This window comes from Nannospalax galili, unplaced genomic scaffold, assembly GCF_000622305.1.
Source record: "Nannospalax galili isolate Female #2095 unplaced genomic scaffold, S.galili_v1.0 scaffold553, whole genome shotgun sequence".
Taxonomy (NCBI): Eukaryota; Metazoa; Chordata; class Mammalia; order Rodentia; family Spalacidae; genus Nannospalax; species Nannospalax galili.
Window position 1 is genome coordinate 2,243,814 of NW_008336313.1, and position 21,926 is coordinate 2,265,739.

A 21,926-nucleotide genomic window follows, 5' to 3' on the forward strand; every position below is an offset into this window, starting at 1 on the left:
AGGTTTCAGCAAAACATTAAAAATGTTATCTCTATCAATCTCTAGGTTGTAATTTTGTGATGTTATTTTTTATTTATGATTTTCCACATTTAAAAAATTTTTACAAATAATGTGCTTAAATAAATACCATGATTAAAACAAGGCAAACTATGGGATATTTTCGAGAGCTTTTGTAATGGCACAGAAAATAATAATAAAATAATAATAATAATAATGTGTTCAAAAGAAGATGCACAGTTATGTAATATATGATAATGTAAGCCACAGTCACATGAAAAATATTATCACTAAAGTATTGTCTGTGGTTAGTAGATTACAGAATATCTTATTTTCTTTAGATTTTTATTTTTCCAAGTTTTCTATAATGTCCATGCATTACTTGATATTAGAGAAAACTGCTACACACATGTTAGGAATCATTTGGGCATTTTAAATAACATCAAGCAACAGTTCTAATTTTTATGTTTTAAAAAATAGTTTATCATCTTTATTTTATGTGTATTGGTGTATAACCTGAATGCTGAGCAATGCCTGTAGAGGTCAGATGAGGGTGTCGGATCCCCTGGAACTGGAGTTACAGGTAGTTGTTAGCTGTCGTGTGGGAGCTGGGAACTGATCGCAGGTCCTCTGCAAGAACAGCCAGTGCCCTTAACTGCAGAACCATGTCTCCAGCCCAAAATTTGTCTTTTTTGTTTTTTAATGGTGAAAATATGTATTTAGAATTAGCTAACTGAACTGCTTAGATGATCCCAATTTTGTTGGCAACATCCAAAGCGTTGCAATCAGGAGCCAGTTAAACGGTTTTCTCTCTGTCAGGTCTGACGTCAACCAGGGATTGACTTTGGCCACATCAATACCAGAACTTCTTCCCAGCCTGCTGTCTTGTCTTCTTCATGCTGAAGGAGAGAGCTTGATGATGACACAGCGGTGGAGCTCGTGTCTCCTGGGGGCGCTCCTGCGAGGGTGTTTGAGTTTCCTCCTGAGCTGCAGCATCCAGAGCCGCGGGCAGGTGGGTGTCCTGAGGATCTTCCTGTGGCTACGGAGGCTTTCCACACTTGCCTTCTTGGCCTTCGCTCTGGCTTTGGGAGAGGCAGGGGCTTCCTTCTTCACTTTCAGGGCCATCTTGGCGAAAAGTTAATTTTTATTTCTTGAGTTGGTTCTTTACAGTTAAAAAAAAACAAAACGAAAAACTGAATTCTGGCAATTTTGAGCACTACTGAAAGTGATTCTCCCACTTGGCTGATATCTCCAAACGGAGGAGGAAGACACTGCTTGGCAAGGGCGGATCATAAAATCTACCTACTTGTTGAACTGCCAATTTCCTTGGCAATAAGCTAGGAGGCCCAAAGGCAACGTTCATGGAAACCATCACTAAATAACCATCCTTGCTTCACTCACTCTCAATGATAATTTATCCGAGCATCCTTCAAAGATCCCCCCACCACCCCGCCCTGCTCTGGAAGAGGCATATCTCAAGCTTTTCAATCAGTGCTATGGGAAGCAAAAGCTTACTGTCATTAGCCAAATAAAACTAAGAAGGACACACACTACACAACTGCTGCTTACCAACAAGAAGAGCGGGCCGGCTTTCCGTGTCCCGGTGACTTGGGACAGCACAGCCAGCACAGGAGAGGAGGAAGTCCGTTATGTGTCCTGTCTGCTGATGGCTTATACTCTGCGGAAATGACTGCCGCATGCAGGATACAAAATCACTGATGGAAGGGCTTAAAACCCTAACAGCAAGGACTTAAAATGCCTTATCTTAATGACTTCAAATGAATCTTTGACTTAAGTGAAGTAATTAATGCATAATTATTAGTACATGCCTGGCAGGTATTAGTTATTAATGTTAATAATTATTAAAAGAAGTGATTATGTCTACATAGTATTGTGCATTTTGCAAGGACCGTTCATGTCAACTGTCCAATATTTGTTTGGGGTATATATAATGCTAATTAAGTATATCTAAAATCTAGATAGATGGTATAAAAAGGAGAGATTCTCTTGAGTCTCGACGTCTCTTTGTATCACTAGCACCCCTTCTCTATTTATTTATGTCACTTGTTCTTTGGTAGTCAGAGGTACATAAAAGGTTTTTTTCCTCTTTTTCTTCTTTTTTCCTTTTGCAGAGCTGGGCCCCAACATAGTCAGCCACTGAGCCATACCTCCAGCCCTTAAAAAACTATTTTGTAATGGGAACATGCAGCCTAAAGCTGTGGACATCTCACTTTTAAAAGACCCATAAAAAATACTACAGAGGTCATCAGCCAGCCATTGCTTGATGAGCTCAGAACCACCGAACGATGAAGCCATTAATTTCCTCTTGTTTCTCACTCTCCATTTCTCTCTGTAGGTTTGCAATTACTTACCAAATATGCTGAAATGCCACAATTTACAAACGAACAAGATGCTAACAGTTTACTTTCACGTCTCCCAGTAGCTGTAACACAGGAGTGTATCACTAGGTAGATTATTAGTCTCAAGTAAGCGTAAGGACTGGCTCTGGTAGCTGGGGTGCAGAAGGAGGTGGTGATAGGCTTCCAATCATTCTCTTGCTCCATAAGCAGTAAAGGAAAATTTGCTTGTGTCCACGGCAACAAATAGGAAAGCACACAGCAACTCACAGGAGATCTTGATGGATGCTTTATGTGGAAGAAGACTGGAATGCTACAAGTTAAACCTCTCCAAAGCAAGCCAGAACTACAGAGATAGCCATGTTACAAACCAGGGACATGTGACGTTGGATGTGGTAGCAAAATCTAGTATTTACTGAGTGGTTGGCCTGCACTTATGGCTTGACTTTCATCTCCATCACAAGGTGCCATTATGATTCCAGTTTCCAGAGGAGGATGCTAAGACTTAGCTTAAGTAACTTGCTTCAAGTCACACATTGTGCTGAGGCTGTGACTCAGACTCTGAGGGGTTATTCCAGAGGCCATGCAGTACGTGTATGTGTATGAGCACACATGCACACACATGCCTTTCTGACATGAAATATACCTACCTATTCCACCTCTTCTTTACATATATATATATACTTGTATATATGCATGTGTGAATGTGTACTTCTGAGAGCACACAGATATAAATAAATTGGAGTTTTCCTTTCCACTGTCTAGGATAAAACCAATGTACAATTACAACAGCATCTACATATTATGTAAAATTATATATCAGAACACAGCAACAATTTGGAGTATTCAAAGAGGAGCAGTCTACCTTGACTTAAATGTCACTCCTATTTCCTTCATTACCCTAGCTTGTAGTTACAGCAGGTTATACTCTGCTGGAAGCCTCCAAAGCACTCTATGTCTTTAATTATAGCATTCTTTACATGTTAATGCTGCTATTTATGTAACATGTGACTTTTGTGCTCTATGAAGGCAGGGACATGCTTTTTATAAACATTGCTGTGCTCTAGTAACTTCAGTGCTGTGCACATAGCGGGCACTTAATAAACAATCCCTGACTGAATGAACACAGCTGTAGAAATTTTGATACTGATTGCAGTATTACCAGGGCCAAGTTCTACAAATTTGATCATTGTTTTCCTTATTGGGTACCTACCTATTATAATGAATAAACATGAAAAATCTTAGCATATGCTTATGCATTATAATCAGTTTTGAGCACATACATAAAACACACAAGATATCCCTGACTCTTTCTACTGAATATAAACTATGGGCATGTTTACTAGACATGAGCACATTGGATCTACCATAAGTAGTATGCTAAGTCAGACTGCACTATCAGCACAGCTAATTCCTTCAAGTGAACATGAATTATATGTCTGTAAGATTGCTATGAGGGTAGGCTTAGGGAACTTAAAATTTTTTCTCAAGTGCTCCTACTACACAAAAAAGAAAAAGAAAGTATCTTATAAAAATCAATTTTATCTTTTGTAAAAAGAAATACACAATTTACTACTTATTTTTAAAGTTTCTACAAATCATTTCATTTTTAATTGATGTGGGCAGCAAATATGAAAAATTCCTTTAGTCTCATGTTCAGCTTGGCATATTCATGTGTGAGAAACAGGCAGAGGAAAGAGGCAGAAAGAAAATAAGATTATAAAACAGATGTCAAGGACACAAGCCCAGGAGAGTACTGAAGGTGTTGACGGGTGGGAAGAGAAAGAAACAGAGCGGGATTTGGAGCAACAGCCGCGGGGAAGCTGGTATTTTATTTTTCATCTAGGCATGAGCTCTGCACTTTTCCTGTCTTGTGGTCAAGTTGTTATAATAAGAGTGCCACTGGGTTAATCTGCCAGGCATAGCCACATGCATGAGCAACTGAGGGATGGTGGATAAGCAAGTCGTCTAGTGCATTAATATATACTACAAATCATAACCATGAATGGCCCATTCAAAATTAATCACTAATTTGTTTTAAAGAAAAACGCAATAGAGCAACTTTCAAAGGAGCTGCTGAGCACAGGCATGCCGTGCTCCAAGGTTAAATCTTCCTGTCTATGGATCCAGAGCCCTTTTCTCTCAGGAGACACCTCCCTATCTCTAGAGTCAGTTTCTTCTTGGACTCATACTGAATGGATGCCACACAGAATGTCAATCCTGGGGCGCTGCAAAGGCAGCTCCTTCATCCTCATCAAATCACTGTTCTTGAAGCTTTCTTCTTTTCCTTAACCACATTCTTCTCCATGAATCTTTCCTCGAATACTAACCAGGCCCGACCCTGCTTATCTTCCAAGATCAGATGAGATTGGGCACAGCCAGAGCGTTACGGATTATAGACTTCTCCCTCTGAGCCAAAGATGGTGGTACCACTCCATTTCTCAAAAAGCTCTTCAAATTCTACCTTGCATAGGAAATGCAATTCAAATTCTTCCTCCAGATGGGTGAAGCTCTTTACATTGTGGTTTTGCTTGGTTTATTTGGTCCATGTCTTTGAACATTCCTCATTTGCCCAGGATTTACCATCGCGGAGACAACCCAGGCACCACTCACCTTAACGCCTCTGCTGAAGTTGCTCTTTCAAAGTGGAACGTTAAGCATTCTGAAATCCTCTTTTTCCTTTAATGTCCACTAGGGCAATTCTCCTCTAAGAAGAGATCCCAGATTCTTCTGTTAAAACCCTCCATGTTTTTCTAGAACATGTTTGCAGCTCTCCATGACACTTGCTATAATGTGCCTTTAATGCAAAGTGCTAAATGCTTCTGTTGCCTGTGCATTACTAGGAGACTGACCATTTACTTTGATTCCTACATGGGGTCTTGTAGCCAAGAGTGCATGGAAGAGTTGTGACCACTGACTGAAGGAATAAATGAGCGACTCTTGCTTAAGTTTACTATTAATCATGGGCGGTATTTACCTCTGCCTGCCTAGGGAACTATTTAACTTATAGTTCAGGTTTCAAGTTTGTCTTCACATAGTAACCCTTAGGAGCTTCAGGCTTTGTGTTGTTTGAGTTGGTTGTCCATTTGGTAACTCCATTCTGATGAAAATTTCTGTTTTATAATCTACCTCTACACCCAGGCAAGGGTGATACACACTTGGGGATCATCTCCTCTGAGCAAAGTGAAGGCCTTTGCTTTGACTATGTTTTCAATCTGCTAGATTATATTCATTTTCTTTTGAGTATGATTCAGTTAAGGAACCTGTGCTTGGAATTGTTATGATCATAGGGGGAGAAAAAATACTATAGATGAGTCTGATGCAGACAAAAGAAGATCCTGGCTTAACCACCATCAAAGATCTAACAGAGCACATTACGGAAAAGGGAACGGCAGAAATTAGAAAACATCACAACTGGGATACGGCACCTTCTGGTTGCTTCGCCTAATTCTTCTCATTCAATTTGAATGCAACCTCAAAGTCTAAATATTTTTTTTTAATGCTTTCAAGTTGCGTATGACTTTAATAAAGAGTCTATCTTATTTGATTTTCTCAAATATCGTTTTAGGTGGTCATCATAGTTTCCATTTCAAAGATGATTAAAAAGGACAAAGTGGCATTAAATCCTCAAGATCACAGGTCTTGTTTGGCACAACTGACACCTGAAGACTGTGGCATTCAGTATTCAGTACTGAACACCGTGGTGATAAGGACCATCACTTTTATGACTTACAATTCCCTGTGAATGGATTTAATCACTGACTAGCTGTGTTACCTTGAGAAACTTACCTGATTCTTGAGCCCCTGTCTACTCAAGTTTGAAATGTGAATAACACCAGTGCCTCTTGTGTGGTGGTGGTGAACTGTCTGAGCTGCGGTTATGGGACCCATTAGCTCAGAAGCAGACTGTCAGGGCTTAGCAGTGGCATCTGCATCACCATCCCTAGCAAAGACGGCAGCAGCAGATACGCTAAACCTAAATAACAGATATTCACTATCTATGTATGCCCTGCCTAGCAGTAAGCTTGACCCAGAAGTTACTCCCCACTCCTAAGCTTTCCCAGGAATATTTAATTGGAGAGAATTCTGACATGAGCTCTGGATAGTCATGTCTCCCCTACAAGACCTTGCACACAATTTGGCCTAGATACCAGGCTAGAAATAGGGAGCACTGTGCCAACTGTCCGTTCTGTCCATAGCTTATCTGTGTTAGGCTAAGCATGAGTGAGACGGGACAATATCTACAGACAGCCAGAAACCAAGTGTAATTTCCACATGTTCATTCTGAGGAATTTCCAGCACCAGGCAACTAGCTTACTAGGAAGAGGCAATGTACATCCAGAAACTTCCAGCAGATCTTCCTGTTAGCATATTTGCAGAGTTCAGTTCTACCTTAATCTTTCAAACATGCTTAGTATATTGAAAAACAAAGTCCTGTGTGATCTTTCATTACTAATGGGAAGGCTTGTATAATTCATATGCACACTACAATCAACACACGAGGTCTCAGAATGCTAGGGGCCATGATTTGAATTTTAATGAAGACTGATTTCTGTTGACTTTTATGTTCTATGTTGTTTCACCACTCTGACTTTTACTTAATGTTGTACGTTTGGCAGAGTGAGTAATCAGTAATAATGCAATTTTAATGCATTATTAATTGAAAAGGATCATCAGTAGGGTAGGTACAATTTGTGGACATCTCCTACCTGAAGAATACTGGGAATTTAGCAAAGCAATTACTTTCCAGAAAACTGGGCACATATTTCAATTTTTTTTTAATGGCTTTCAACTAAATTAATTAGCAACTTTGTGATGTGGAAAATTTGAGCTGTTCACTTCTTACAGGATTTTATTATTATGTAAGACAGGTGAGTGGGGCTGGGGGGTATAGCTCAGTGACAGACCACTTGCCTAGTGTGCGTGAGGCTCTGGATTAAATGATTACTATCACAAGTAAGGAAGGAAGGAAGGAAGGAAGGAAGGAAGGAAAGGAGGGAGGGAGGGAGGAAGGAAGGAAGGGTGTTCTCTGACTATGTGACTTAGCAGTGACTGGGAACAGACATTAAGGAGGATTGGATGTTTAGAATGCTGTTTCATAGAGACAACATAATTCCAAAGAGAAAAAAAAAGTCTTCTATTGCATAGAAGATCAAGATACTTCCAGAAACACATTTTCCCTGTCTGGCATCTAGTCAGGAGAGAGAAAATAATCTGAATGGAGGTCTGGGCTAGTAGACCTAGTCAGAGTGGGAAGGCTAGGAGAGGTTTCAGTGAGGCCAAGGCAGTGTCTGGGAATGAAAGAGTTGGAGAGGCAGGGATGAGGGACAGTTGTGCCACTAAGGGTGAGACTGTGAACACACAGCAGGCCAGGAAGTGGAGGAGGGCAAGGTAGCCTGCTTTGGTCTCCTCCCTACTTTGGCCTGGGTTTGAGGCTCTCAAGACCTGTTGTTATCCCAATCTTCCTTTCTTCAGCAGTGACTTGTGCAGATGAACTAAGAACACAGGTGAAAGTGCTTGGCACACAGTAAGTGCTCCGATGTTGCTCAGGACAGCATTAGCGCACAGTAAGCACTCAATAGATGTACTGAATGAGAGCAAGATGTACTGAATTAATCGCTGCTTAACATAGTTCTTAATATACAAGAAGAGTGACAGGTTTTAGTTATGAAATAGCCCAAATGATTCTTGCCAGTAGGAATTGTTTCCAAAGTTCTGAGTTACTGAGTAGATTGCAGGAAACATTCCTTGGTGCTGAAGAAGCCGAGAGGCCCTGGAGTCTATGCATTGGATGGACTGGCAGGGAAGATGTTTGAGGTGAGCAGAGGATGCAAAGGAAGCTTCCAGACAAACACAGAGGGAGGCCCCAAAGTCAGTGGCCAACAGTGGTGGGGAAACAAATTCAGTGGAGGAATCCAGTGAGCCAATGACTGCTGTCCATAGTTGGAAGGTTTTGGAAGCGGTAAGGGGGAGCACTGAGAATTTGCTGCCTCTTAGCCCCGTGACACATGGCCCATAGAAAAGTGAAAAACTTTCCTTGCAGACTGCTACAAAAGAAATGTTGGTCCCCGGAGAGGGCTGGCATTCAGCTAGGGAATGGAGGGATTAAGCAGAGAGGCTGAACACTCAGGTAAGAAATGCTAAGGGTGCCATGCTGCCAGAGTACTGTGAGGATGAGCAGAGTAGAGAGGCACAGTGGGGACAGTGGAGATGCCAGAGGCTGCCACATGGCCGGAGGCACCAAAACACTCAGGAACTGATGGCAGCATGGGTTTTCATTTGTTTGATTCTTTTTTCATCACTGCATGCAAGATAATTTTGTAATTAAAAAAGTCAACCAAGGAGAGGGGCAGCAGGTATCTGGAAACATCTTGACATTCAAAGCGTCTACAGAATTGAAATTTCTAATAGGCACGGTGATTTGTCCTGGAACTACCAGTTCTCTCTACCTGAGGACACTTGATGGCTTCAACCAGATACACTTTTTTTTTTTTTTTTTTTTGTCTTTTTGAGACAGGGTCTCCTTGCAGCCCTAGCTGGCCTGGAAATATATACATGGAGGCCAGAGGTCAATCTTGGGTGTCTTCCTCAATCTCACTCCACCTTATTTTTTGATATAGGGTCTCTTGTTGAACCTGGAGCTCACAATTTGACTACACTGGCTGTCCAGTGAGGCCCTGGGAGCCTCCTGTCTCTACTTCCCCAAGGCTGGGATTACAGGTGTGCACTGTGCTACCTGGGTTTTTGTTGGATGCTGGGGATTCCACACTTGACTCCTTAAGCTTACATGGCAAGCACTTTACAAACTGAGCCCTCTCCCTATCCCCCAGATATGCTTTTGATTAATTTAAACAGTCATAAACATTTGAGTCATTTTTTAAAAGCCCAGTACAAAATAGATCAAGATTTCAGTGATATATTTATAAAAGAAAGACAGTATAAAAGATTTGAGACTCTTGTAACTTAGAACTATGGTCTAAGGCTTTTTGTCTCATCTGTTACATCATTTGGAAACTAGAGATACCAATAAACTCACTGGTCAATGCTCATTAATTCCTTCATTGGTTGGTCAATGATTCAATGACTAAGTGACTATAGAATCCTAAGGTTGCAAACATTATCCAGAAGCCACTAAATAACTGAAGATTTTTGACATGAGAATCTTTTTTCCTTTTCTTCCTTCTCTGGATGACCACTAAAATTAGGCATAACAAATGAGGGTAAACTTGAATGTCCTAGACAATTTGTTAAAATGCTACTCAACAGTGTGTCAGATGACTATCTTCTAAGAATATAGAAATTGAGGCAGGACAGAATCCTTAAGGCATTGGAAAATGTGGTCACTTCTGAATGACAGCAGAAAATCATTCAAAAAATCTTTTCAGATTGCATTTTCTGAGAAGACCTGAGACTAATCTGCACACACCACGGAGGCAGGCTCTTTCCATTCTAACCCAGTCCCTTAGGTGCTGAGTACCACCTTTAGTTTTTCTCAGGGTTTACCTCAAGGTGAATTTCCATGTATTTATATCTCAGAAGCATTTCTTGGTGAGGTGAACATATGATTTGGGGTTCACATGGTTCCCAGGAGGCCTTGTCCACACTTCCCATATCCAAGAAATTCCAAGGTGAAGATAATACAATATGGAAAAGTCCAGGTAATTTCCATTAAAACTTCCTTGCTTAAGTTCCTTGGCTTAAACTGAGATGCTTGAGTTGTTTGCATTTTTATAATATGACACCGTTCTATACATTTACAAAATAGTTGGTATTTTTGATAGTGCATATTTTTAATTAATTATTTCTATTTTATATGTGTGAGTATATTGCCTGCATTATGTAAGTACACCTGTGTCATGCAATGCTGCAGAGGTCAGAAGGGGGCATCGGATCCCCTGGAACTGGAGCTACATACAGATGGTTATTTGCCACCTTGTGGGTGCTGGAAACTGAACCCAGGTCCTCTGTAAGAAAAGCCAGTGTTCTTAACACTGAGCCATCTCTCCATCCCTGATAATACATATTTTAAAAACAACCAGTTGATACAGTTGGGTATGGTGGTGCACGCTTTGAATCCCAGCACTCAGGAGGCAGAGGTGGGCAGATCTTTGTGAGTTTGAGGCCAGAGTGGTCTACATAGTGAGTTCCAGGCCAGCTAGGGCTATAGGGAGACCCTGTCTCAAAAAGATAAAAAAATGGGGCTGGAGAGATGGCTCAGTGGTTAAGAACACTGACTCTTCTTGCAGAAGACCCAGGTTCAAATCCCAGCATCCATATGGCAGCTAACAACTGTCCGTAACTCCAGTTCCAGAGGCTCCAACAGCCTCTTCTGTCGTCCGTGGGTATTGCACTACATGGGTGCACTTACCTACATGTAGGCATAACACTCACACACATAAAAAAGATAAAAATAATAAAATATTTTTTAAAAGACCAAAAAATAAAATCAAAAGTGTGTTTAGATTGAAATCTTTTTCAAAAGATTCTGTCTGTAAGAAGAGAGTCACTGGAATCAGCAGGAGATGAGCCAGCACGTACTGCTGATAGCCAGAACACACAGCAGCAGCAGCAGCAAGAAACCAGAGTTGCCATCTGGTGGTTCCAGACAATTATGTGAGGCCTTCCCTATTATGCTACTTAATTTTCTGGTTAAAAAAGGTAAGTGCAGACTTTGCTCTTGGCTCGGTTGATGCTGAGGAAGGGCCTTGCTATATGGGTACTTGCTGTGCTTCCAGAGTCCAACCCATTCCACAGTAGCGGCTGCTTTGACTTCGCTGATACTCTCATCAGTATAAAGATACCCCTACATTTTCGTTAGTTCTTAGTTTGGTTTTAACAGGCTCTCTCTAGCTGGAACTTGCTATGTACCCTGACAGACCTCAAATGCCTCAGGCCTGAGGAGTACAAGAATTACAGCAGGGATTACAGGAATGTGCCACCACACCAGTTTCACCTGGACCCTTGAGTTGCTGTTGATTCAAAGACAAAGTATGGGTCACAAATATGTGGACTTTGCGTCTTGCTTATTACAAAATTAATGCCTCCAGGCAATGAAGGCATGTGGAAAACACCCATCTTTCCAAAGAAAATCACCTAGCATCTATCCTCAGCTCAAACTGGGGAAACACTGCAGGACACAGAGAAGGTCTGAAATCAGACCATCTTTCCTGTGGCTATGCAAAGCTACTCTGAGTTAAGTGTTTGCATATCTAGATCCATTCTAAAAGTATAGTTCATTGTTGAGTGAAAGCAGTCACAACCATACAAACGTCATATATGTCAGACAACCTAATTTTAACTATTGCATTAAAACACACACTTAAGTTGGGAAAATCCCTTTTGCCACAAAACATAAAGACCTGAAACGCAATATTGAGATTCAATTCTAGATGACTTTTTAAACCAACTTTTGACATTGGCATAAATATAACTATTTAATATTACACAAAGTAGGAACTTTTGAGATAAAGCTTTATGTATAAGATGGTCAGTTACACCGTTAAATTACTTAATGGCCCCCAACCAGTAATTCAAATGTGCCACTTAACCAACTGTGTGGCCTGTGAAGATACTGGAAGCTAACTGCAGAACAAGAATAGAACCCTTGACGGAGTCTATATCAAATGGCCAGACACTGAACTTAGAAGTTTGACATAATGTTTACATGTTTTTCTGAACCTTCTAAAACAGCAAGTCCAGCAATAGTCATCCATTTTACTATAGTCATAACGGCAATTTCAGGAGATGTAAATCAAACCTGCTAAAATGATCCTTTTTCTTTCCCGTTTATCTGATTATGAATGCAGCACTCCTTCTCATAAGAATACATATACACGGTTACAGTTTACTGGATGCTGTATCCAGAATATCAATTTTCTAAACCAAGGCTAAATGCTAATACCAACCCGAAATGTTCTCAAGTTTGCCGCATACACTTGCAAAATAATTAGGAAGAACCCCTGGTTGACAGAGTTAAGTTCCTTAGCCAAAAAAAAAGTTCTATTTTGTTTTGCTTTCAATTGGCCATAGTTAATTAAGTAACTAATATTGACTGCAAATCAGCTTTAATTTGTTCAGCATGAAAAATTGAGGCTCACATACAAACCGAATTCATGGAATGTTCTCTTTAGTATTTGGTACTTTCCAAGTAGCCATAGCATTTTTTAACGTAGAAAGGGGGACCAGAACTTTTGAAGAAAACTGGGATTTTAAAATGAGAAAAAAAAAGGAAGAGGAGAGTATAAATTAGAATCTGGTATGCTATGTACTACTTACCTTCAAAAGTCAAATAAAACTTTCCTCTGTCAAACCAAACGAGGGAAGGCTGTTCATTCTCTGTATGGCCAGGAGTTGAAGCGGGATGGGAAAGGTTAAGGAGAGGGAGAGAGAAGGACACAATGTGAGTCACAGAGCAGGTTATTAATCTCACTATGGGGAAGGGTGGAGGCACTGCATGCCATTAGCATGCAGGAGAAAGGGAAGGCTGGCGATCTAGGGTTGTTGTTGCTGTTTTAATTGAGGAAACAAAGCAAAAGCAAAGCTATGGAGCCTGAAGGGATGGATAGGCCTGTCGATAGCTTGAGACTCAAGCACTTGTATGCATGGAGTGGAAGTCTTCCTGGCCATGCAGGGGTGTCAGCATATTTTAACCACACTAATTTGGGCAAACTGTCATTCAGCAACTGCTGTATCCATGTGTCTTCAATGTCACCCCCTTGCATGTTTGCACAATGACAGACTTGGAGTTGTGGATTATATGCGACATTCGCTTAGCTTTTAAATGACAACAGCATTGCATATCACAATGTTCACAGAACATTGTTTAAAGTTCACAGAATGTGTCAAAGAGCTCCCATCCCCTCTGCTGGAATCACCTTCGGCATCCAGTCACCACACACCCTTTACCTCTGTACCAAAGAGAACGGGAGGTTACCAATGGTGCTTCATTGTATTTTAAATTAAAAAGCAGTCAACAGATTATGCAATTCCGAGCAGTTAAATTATTCCTTCCTTTGAAAATTCACACAGCAATGGCATCTCACCTGTTTTGAGCCTTGTCACTGAGAAACTGTCATGCAAACTCTGCTTTTTAATATGTTCCTAAACACAGTTCATTGCCATGAGCTCCACAATATGGTACATGTGCAGGGTGCATCTGAGAGGCACTGGGCACTCATGAGGTGAGGAGCACGTCCATGAAGTTTCTAGCATTCAGATGGAAAATGGCTTGGATTTGAAAGATCTACAAATCTAGAGATCACTCAGCTAGCACCATACCTGCAGGGCTGTCACAGCGCCTTTCAAACGAGGGCAGTTTGTCATAAAAAACATCATCTTCTGACACTACAAACCAAAGAAACATAAACGAATGGAAAACAAAAACACAAATACAAATTCCAAACGAAATCCAGCAACAACACTCTACTGATTGAAACACGGGGATGATTTTCATGGAAAAAGAAACGATGACCCTGGGATTATGATTAAGATATGTTGAGTGATGTGGTAATTTGAGATGATTCTGAGGAGAAACTGACACTAAAAAAATGTCCCAGTCAGCAGCTGTAACTTAGAGGAAGTCAGCTCTGGGGAGAGCTATCGCCCACCTTTTCAGGAAGTTGTGAAAGACACTATTATTAATAATTGACTTATGAAAGTGTATTTGCTCCAATGCAGTTCTCAAGGGACCAGATATATGTCCATTAACAAGAAGGTCCAGCAGAGCCCTGACAGCTCAACAAGATTGCCCAGGATGCACATTTCCCAGGACAAAAGGAGTTAGCGTCTAACCTGACCATAAAACAGCAGCATAAACCCAGGTTCCTGCTTGAAGTATCCCATTATAATCTCATCACTACCAGATTTGATCTGCTTGCACCTACATTTGATAGTTAAGGATTACTGATTTTGAACAGCATCATCAAAATGCCATTTTGTCCATGGCATCCAACTGTGGCTAAATATCTTTGGAAATTGATCACAGAATTGTTAGGTGATATTTTGAACCTCAACCATTTCCAAACTTTACACAATCTCTCTTCTCACCACATAACCAAATCAAGGAATTGTTTTTTCATTCCATGTGAGTAAAAAAATAATGCCACAGGTTTTTAAAAGTATTACTACAACCCTGAATAGAAAATCAAATAAAACGAGAAATGGAGAAACCCATTTTCATTGTAGAGAAATTATGGACACTTGAGGGTCCAAGAAACATTCCATAAATAGTCACTCTATTAGGTTGCTGCCTAGATTTAGGAATATGAAACACGGCAGAGAAAGGTTTATCTGTTTTTGTCAATATTTTAGGTTCTAGGATTAAATTTTTAAAAAGTTTATGTGTATACGTGTGTCTCTGTATGTATGTGAATGCGTGTGCAGGAGCCCCCAAACTCCAGAACAAGGTGTCAGATCCTCTGGAGCCAGACCTATAAGTGGTTTGTGTCCCACCTGACAGGGAGCTGGGAAAGCAGCAAGCATTCCTGACTGCTGAACCATCTCTCCAGCCTCAGCTTCTAGGATGTTATCTGTCAGTTTTTTTATACTTAGAGCATCCTTAGTGGGTAGAACAATTTAATGCACCACTTGTAATATTTAAGGGAGTTCTGGAAGCAGGCGCTTCACATAAAACAGCATCTTTCATTCTTGTACAGAATAACTGGTACTAATACATGCCTGTCTTTTCAGAAAGCTTTTGTCATTGAGAATGGCTACCCATATTAGAGGAAATACTTTGTTTCCTTACTTAATACAAGTCACTTTTGCACAAAGATATAGACCAAAGGGAAGCATCAAAGCCCATATGGCACTTTTTTGTTACTCATAGATGGTTGTTTTTCATTTGTTACAGATTTCTGAGATGTTAAAGACGCAGTTTAAAAATGCATAATTATTAGTGACAGAATATAGTTAATGGTGAATTTAACAGGGAAGAAAAATTGCTTTTCTTGTGGTCTTTTTATAGAGGTATCCTAAGAAAGATTTTGAAAACAAATGATGTGAAATAAAACTACTAACACCCACTGAAATAAGAAACCAGTGATAAAAGTGGGTATTTGCCAGTAGAAGCAACTTCCCATCATCTCTACTGACACTCTCATTTACTCATCGCTTGAAACACTTCCTTATCCATTAACATTAATAGTCTCTCCCCATCACATGGTGCAGCTCCTACAAGCTTTGCTAGCACAAAAGAATTGTCACTATGTTCCATTTGTTCTAGACGTGCATTTTTCTTGCAGGCTGAGCTGTCTGGAGCTGGGGTGGATCCTACAGTTGACATGATGGGAAAAGGATTCATCTTGCCACATTAGGCGCCCTTTCTGTTTGTCACATATAATGGTAGTTTTAAGAATTGAGGATGTTTTAAATTAAAAAAAAAATACAGTCATGGAAGAACTCCATTATTTGAAGGTAGAAACACACCGAAAGTTCTTTTTTCTCACGTTGCATCAGATTCACTACTTTGTAATTGTAGCTCCTGTAAAAATTTCATACCCAATGTTCTTTAGGGCTACTTAAATGAATTATTTTGAAGAGAGTTTAGCTTTACTTTTGTTACTATTTTTTTGAGACAGGGTCTCTTTATGTAGCCCAGGATGGACTTGGCTTGTGATTCTCTTGCCTCAGCCTCACCAGGGTTGAAATTACAGGTGTACCTGTGTCTGTGGCACAGACTTGTTCTTAAAAATTTAGTTCTTGAGTTTCTTTAAACTTGGATCATTGGTTCTCACAAACTTGCTCCAAATACAGCACAAATGCCATGGGAAATAGCAGAGAACTGTTGAGGTGGTGGAGGGGAATGCTAATTGTATAGCTTCGAGGAACTTGCTGTGGGATTTTCAATGTCCCCCCAATCCACTTGCCTATAGTGAGTTGACATTTCAGACAAAGCACATTCTTTGGAGAAAACCAGGAACAGCAACACAAGAAGCTGCTGGCTGATCATTTAGCAGTGGAATTACTTCAGAGAGAAATGGCTGTCAGGTGGCCCGCAGCAGAGCAAAGAACAGGAGGTTGAGGACTTCCTTCCATGGGCTGATGAAACCAAATCAACAGTGAGTCAGTATATCCTAAGCCAAGAAGCAAGCTGCGTCGCTTCTTACCTGGCTGTATGGTTTTATAGTCCTCTGTGGTTCACCTTGAAAGAGAACATACTAGATATGGCAAGGATCAAAGTTACTGGCCCTGTTTTTAGATTTCTGAAGTAGGGAGCATAGAAACACACTATCCACAGTCATGACACAGCTCAAATTCCCTGTGTGTTTGATTTTCTCCATGAATCACAGTGAGCTGAAAGGACAAGCTGGATAGTCCATGTGAGGCTGTAAGTGGTCATTTTGAGTGACAGCTCACTCTTACTTTCCCCTCTGATCCACAAAGCAAATCAAATGCAGTGGGTGGAATGGAAGCCCCTGAGAAAGCCTGATAGCAGAACAGCACTGATGGGGGTGGGGAGGCTGCAGAGATCAAGGGGCTAAAGAGATAGTGGTTAAAAAAAATAAGGGCTATTGTTACAAAATAGAAAAATAAAATCAGAGAGCCATCAGCTAATATGCACTGAAAGACAGGAAGTCCCAAATTGTCCTAATAGACAAGGAACAGATGCAGTTATATAAATAATGGTAAAATCTGTCTGCTAACAGGGCTGGAGAAATGACTCAGTGGTTAAGAGCACTGACTACTCTTGCAGAGGACCCAGGTTTGATTCCTAGCACTCACATGGCAGCTAATAACCATCTGTAAGTCCAGTTCCATGGGATTCAATGCCCTCTTCTGACTTCTGAAGGCATTGCACATGTGTGCACTTACCCAATGCAAGCAATACACTCACATATATAATAAAAATAATAAATAAACTATAAAAAATGTTTAAAAAAATCTGCTAAGAAATCACATGGCATGAGAAACAATTAGACTCTCAAAAAACCAAAAGGGGAAAAAAAATCACCTGAGATTTGATAAGTGGTTATATTTATACCAAATTTTAAGGGTTTTTTTGGGGGGGGTGAGGGGGCAGGGGGAGTGATGGTCCAATTTAAAGTGTGGATCATGAGATAAAGCTGAAATTCCCTTTGTAGTTCTTAGAGGCACATCTTCATTTATTTCTCTGGAAAAAATGAGTTGTTCTCCAGAAGACCTTAGAGCAGGGTTTCCTCTCACACGGGCCTCTCCAAGTCTCTTCCAAAAAGCAATAGGAATTTATTGAACTGTACAAAATATTCTCCCAAGCAATGCGGGAGGGGTCAGCCGGTTTACAACGTGGGAAAACAGGAGGGGAGTGCAAACAGTACGGGGAGACAGTGGGAAAGGGTGGTCACATAGGGAAACTGGGATGGGGACGCTCCAGGTCAGACACCATGCAATTAGAGAGAGGCAGCAGGAGCCAAGGGAGGCGAGGCTGGCTGGAAACCACAGCTGAACAGCCTTCTCAGCCTTCACTCTCCACTGCACAGCCTCCTGAGAGAGGCACGGAGGCATGTGCTGAAAATGCCCGCAATGGCTTGGCTGAGTTTTTTTTTTTTTTTTTTCTGGGAACATTAACCACGTACTACTGAAAAGCACTAGGAAAAACTATCAAAAAATCGCCCAAGTTTCACAATGCCAATATCTATAACATTTGTCAACCACAGACAACCAAAAGTGAAGAAATGGAAGTTTCAAGAAAATGAAAATACCAAGAGTTTTGATTTCTGATTTAAACATTTCCCCTCAAGGGAGACTACTTCCATCACAAGAAATATCCAAACATTAGGACGTTCCTTGATGATGTCTCCTGTGAGCAGCTCTGTACGAGCGTCATAAGAAAATCCCCGCAAAACACATTCATGTTCTTTTTGTTGTTCATTTGCACAGATGACGTGCTTGGGCCTCCTTTGCTGAGAAAGTGCCTTGAAAGAAGAATCAGGTGACAGTAGCGAACACACAGCAGAACAATTGCAACCAGAAACAGGGCCTTGGAAAAGGACAGCCGATCAACCACAAACACGAAAAGAGAGAGATTATTTTTACCAACTGTGGGAGTGGTGGCCGCACTCAAGGAATTGGTGGACGAGATTGAAGAAGTGCTTTCAGCCCGGGCTAAGGGTGCTGTTGGAGGAGGGCTGGAAGGATGTACAGGTGGGCTGAAAGGTCTGCACTGTAGGGAAGAGAAGACAGGAGAGGTAAGGCACACGCAGGCCGCAATACTTTGTTTTCAGTATGTTTTGAAATCTTTTAACTCTATTTTAATTTTAAATTATATTTTATTCGTGTGCGCGCATGTGTGTGAGCGCCTGTGACATCACAGGACCACTCGCAGGAGCCTCTCTCTCTCCTTCTACCCTGTGGGTCACAGGGATCAAACTTAGATCTTGGCATCGAGTATTTACCTGCTGAGTCATCTCAGTGGCCCTGGTTCAGCAGTATGAATCAGGATATGAAAACAGGGTCCTGGAGGCCCAGTCATGACACCAGTTTCATGTTGAACTGGATTATATCTATATAACAGGTGAGCGGGAGTTTGAAGAACCATAAACCAAGCAAGCTGGGTTCAGCAAGCAGGTCAGGCTTAGAGAGGCTGGGGCCCACCTCACATGCCCTCAGGAACTAACTAACCTGTGCACAGTAAAGGTGCTCACTTCTACACAAACAGGTTTCAACACAAAACACGGGCCTTAGAGAGACCACTGGGTTTCTGACTCTTGTAGCAAGGCCAATGACATTTCTCTTCGCCACAAGCTTCGTTACTGTTCTCACGGACTAGTGCCACCCCTCAGCCTTAAGCTACCACATGAGAAATTTCTGCAACACATACATTGGGCCATTGCTCTCTTCTTTATATTTACATCATGAGCCCAATGCTGACAATTTATGTGTTCTAGGGTCAGAAACCAGCTTTCTTTTTCTTTCTAGAGTTTTCCAATAATCAAGATAAATATCGAAGAGGAGACCCATCCTTTAGGATTGACACAATTGACCATTACTATCTTCATTTGTCTCCAACTGCTACAGCAGACCGGAGGGCCTAAGTGCCCAATTCCTACATTTTAGACTTTGGCATGAAAGCTGGTAGAAATCTGGGGAAGGCTGAAAGGCACACTCTCACTGCAGAAGAAAGTGCTGTAATTCTTAGACCTGAAGTTGAGATGCCTCGTGTTAGGGGATTTAGGGGTACTTTCACCATTAGCATAGTTGCTTTCTGAGCAAACTAGGGCAGGAAGGAACATACCACATCTCCGACTCCAGGCTTTCCTGGAGGTAGCTTAGGCCTGGATGGAGGCCGGGGAGGCGGTGGAGGTGGAGTGGTACTGCCACAAGGAACTAAGGGAGTGGCTGGTCGAGCTGGAGAGGATGCACCTAGAAAACAGCTGGGTATTAGGACACGAAACGGGTGGCCAGAGGGCATCACCTCAGAGCAATGCCAGTCACACTTTTTGGTAGTTACTATATTAAACGCTTTAGCACACATTTTTCTTTTTCTTTTTTAATAAAGAAAAGAAGTCGCTCAGTTGAGCCATGGTTGACGGCAGAAGCTGAAGCTTGTTACCTTGCTGTCATGTGACATCCACTGAAAGGTAAATCCTTCTGCTACTCATCTGTGACTCTTGGCTGGGTGTAGGTACATTTCCTTTGGATCATACACACACGGAACTTTGATAAATTTTCTTGCTTTTTGTTTATATTCAGAATTTACTTATGTCCAAGATGAAAATGGAACTTGAAGAAAGATCAATACTTTTCCACATTAGATTTTTCTTTTTGAAACACAGATAAGAGAACTGGGTTCGTGACTGTCAACACAGTGCTAGCTTTAGCGATATCCCAAACTTAGTATGAGCAAAGGACAGAACATTCGATGTCCTGTGAGTCCTTTGTGTGTTGAATAATAACAGAAACACAAGTGTTTCCAAAGGACTGTACTTAGGGACCTACCAATGCAGAGTTTGCTTGCGACAGTTTCCATGAATTTTGAAAAAGCCTCTTGGATTTACTTTTTTGGCTGTCCATGACAAGCGTATGAAACACAGATGATACACAGAGGCTGGCATGCACACCAATCAGCATACCAGGGAGTCTCAGCACTCAGGGATCTATCGTCAGTCATATGTCCAGGATGCATGGACAACTACCTGTCCCCAAACCTTAAGAGGTTAAATCGATGTTAAGACAATTCTTGTTCAGAAAGCTGGTTATTCAGGCTAGAAACAGCAGAGTTTAAAATCATGCCAAGAAAATCCTAGGAAATTCTGCTCCAGAAAAATATTCACCCCATTCCCCCACCAACTGCCTCTTTTTTCACACATCCTATCACAACATGCCACAAAACCATGAGCACTAGAGTTCTAGACCAGCGAGCATCTCAGTCTAGACTCTTAGATTCTCAAAGGGCTCTGAAGTTGAGGAGCAGATCCCATCTGATAATCTTCTCTCATCTTAGGAGAGACTCTAGAGTGATCCTGTCTTCATTTGTCTAGGCAGTCTGACATCCTGAGTGGATCTCTGCCCTGTTTATAGCGCCTTAGTGTAGAAACACTCATTATTACTGTCCCCTCCTCGCCACCTCCACCACTACCACCTATTGCCTTTCTTCTTGTTCTTCACTCTAATTCTGTTCCAGCGGCATGATCTGTGCTAGCACTTTACATATTTGATGTGCTCCTCTTGCTAAGCATTGTGGGTAGGCATTAATCTCTCAGCAAAGACTGAAGTTCTGAGGTTTTCAGTAGCATGTTCAAGATCATAAAGCACAGGGTCTCTTTAACTCCAAAGCACTTAAGTCTCTTGTAGCTTTAGGTAGACGTGGACTACCACATTTTGTATAAGATCTGTTTTACTTTCACCTGGTCATCATGCATACATCTTTCTCACTCTAAATGTTCTTAGTATTTGGCTAACATTGTCTCAAAAAATGGGAGTGTGTTTTGACAGGCCCACTATCAGGTCTCTTTTGAGTATCATGTCAGCAGATGTTCTACCTAAGATGCTTTTAGAAGACAGATGTGACACTTTTGAGATAGAAGATAAGCCTTTGAACAGCTGGCATTTGTCAGGAAGTGTCATGGGATTTTGGGGGTCAGGCAGGGGTGTTCCATTCTGCTTTGAGATGGCTTTGTTACAGGAATGTTCCACAATGTCTATCCATGGGTCTACTGCCCAGAAGTTGGCTTCAGTAAAGAAATCAAAATCAGGGCAGTGTGATTGGATGGAGGGTGCTGATCTAAGTTCTAGCTTGCTACCTTTTCTCAATCAGGAGAGGGGGTCTTACAACTTCTGTATCTCAAGAAGTTAGAAATTGTTCTACCTCGCAAGGTACCTATAGCAACCAAACTGAAAGTGCTTATTTGACTATAACATGCTATAAGTATATTATTTATTATATAAATAAAAAGCAATAGATGTTGTTGATGATGGCAAAGCCTTCGGATACAGATAAGGCTAAAAATAAAGGGAAAAAGTCATTAGTTGAAGTTAATGATTTTCCTTTTCCTTTATGGACACTGCCTTTAAGTCATGGTGTAGTGGAACTGATAAATTGTGTAGACAGATAGGATGAGAATGTGTAGCGCTATGGGACACATTGGTCAATCCCTG

General features: G+C 41.1%; 1 protein-coding gene across 15 annotated transcripts in view; it reads right to left on the bottom strand.

Moving 5' to 3' along the window:
• Sgip1 (SH3 domain GRB2 like endophilin interacting protein 1) overlaps positions 1–21,926 on the bottom strand; it is a 236,787-nt gene that overhangs the window by 32,161 nt on the left and 182,700 nt on the right. For 7 of the 15 annotated variants that reach the window (XM_008831039.3, XM_008831040.2, XM_008831042.2 and 4 more), the window contains 4 exons: positions 19,564–19,691; positions 18,366–18,492; positions 13,632–13,697; positions 12,630–12,689 (listed from right to left, as the gene is read on the bottom strand). In XM_008831039.3, the coding sequence (XP_008829261.1) occupies positions 12,630–12,689; positions 13,632–13,697; positions 18,366–18,492; positions 19,564–19,691 (381 nt within the window). The remainder of the gene's footprint in view (positions 1–12,629; positions 12,690–13,631; positions 13,698–18,365; positions 18,493–19,563; positions 19,692–21,926) is intronic. The other 8 variants (XM_008831050.2, XM_008831044.2, XM_017797616.2 and 5 more) reach the window with 2 other exon arrangements.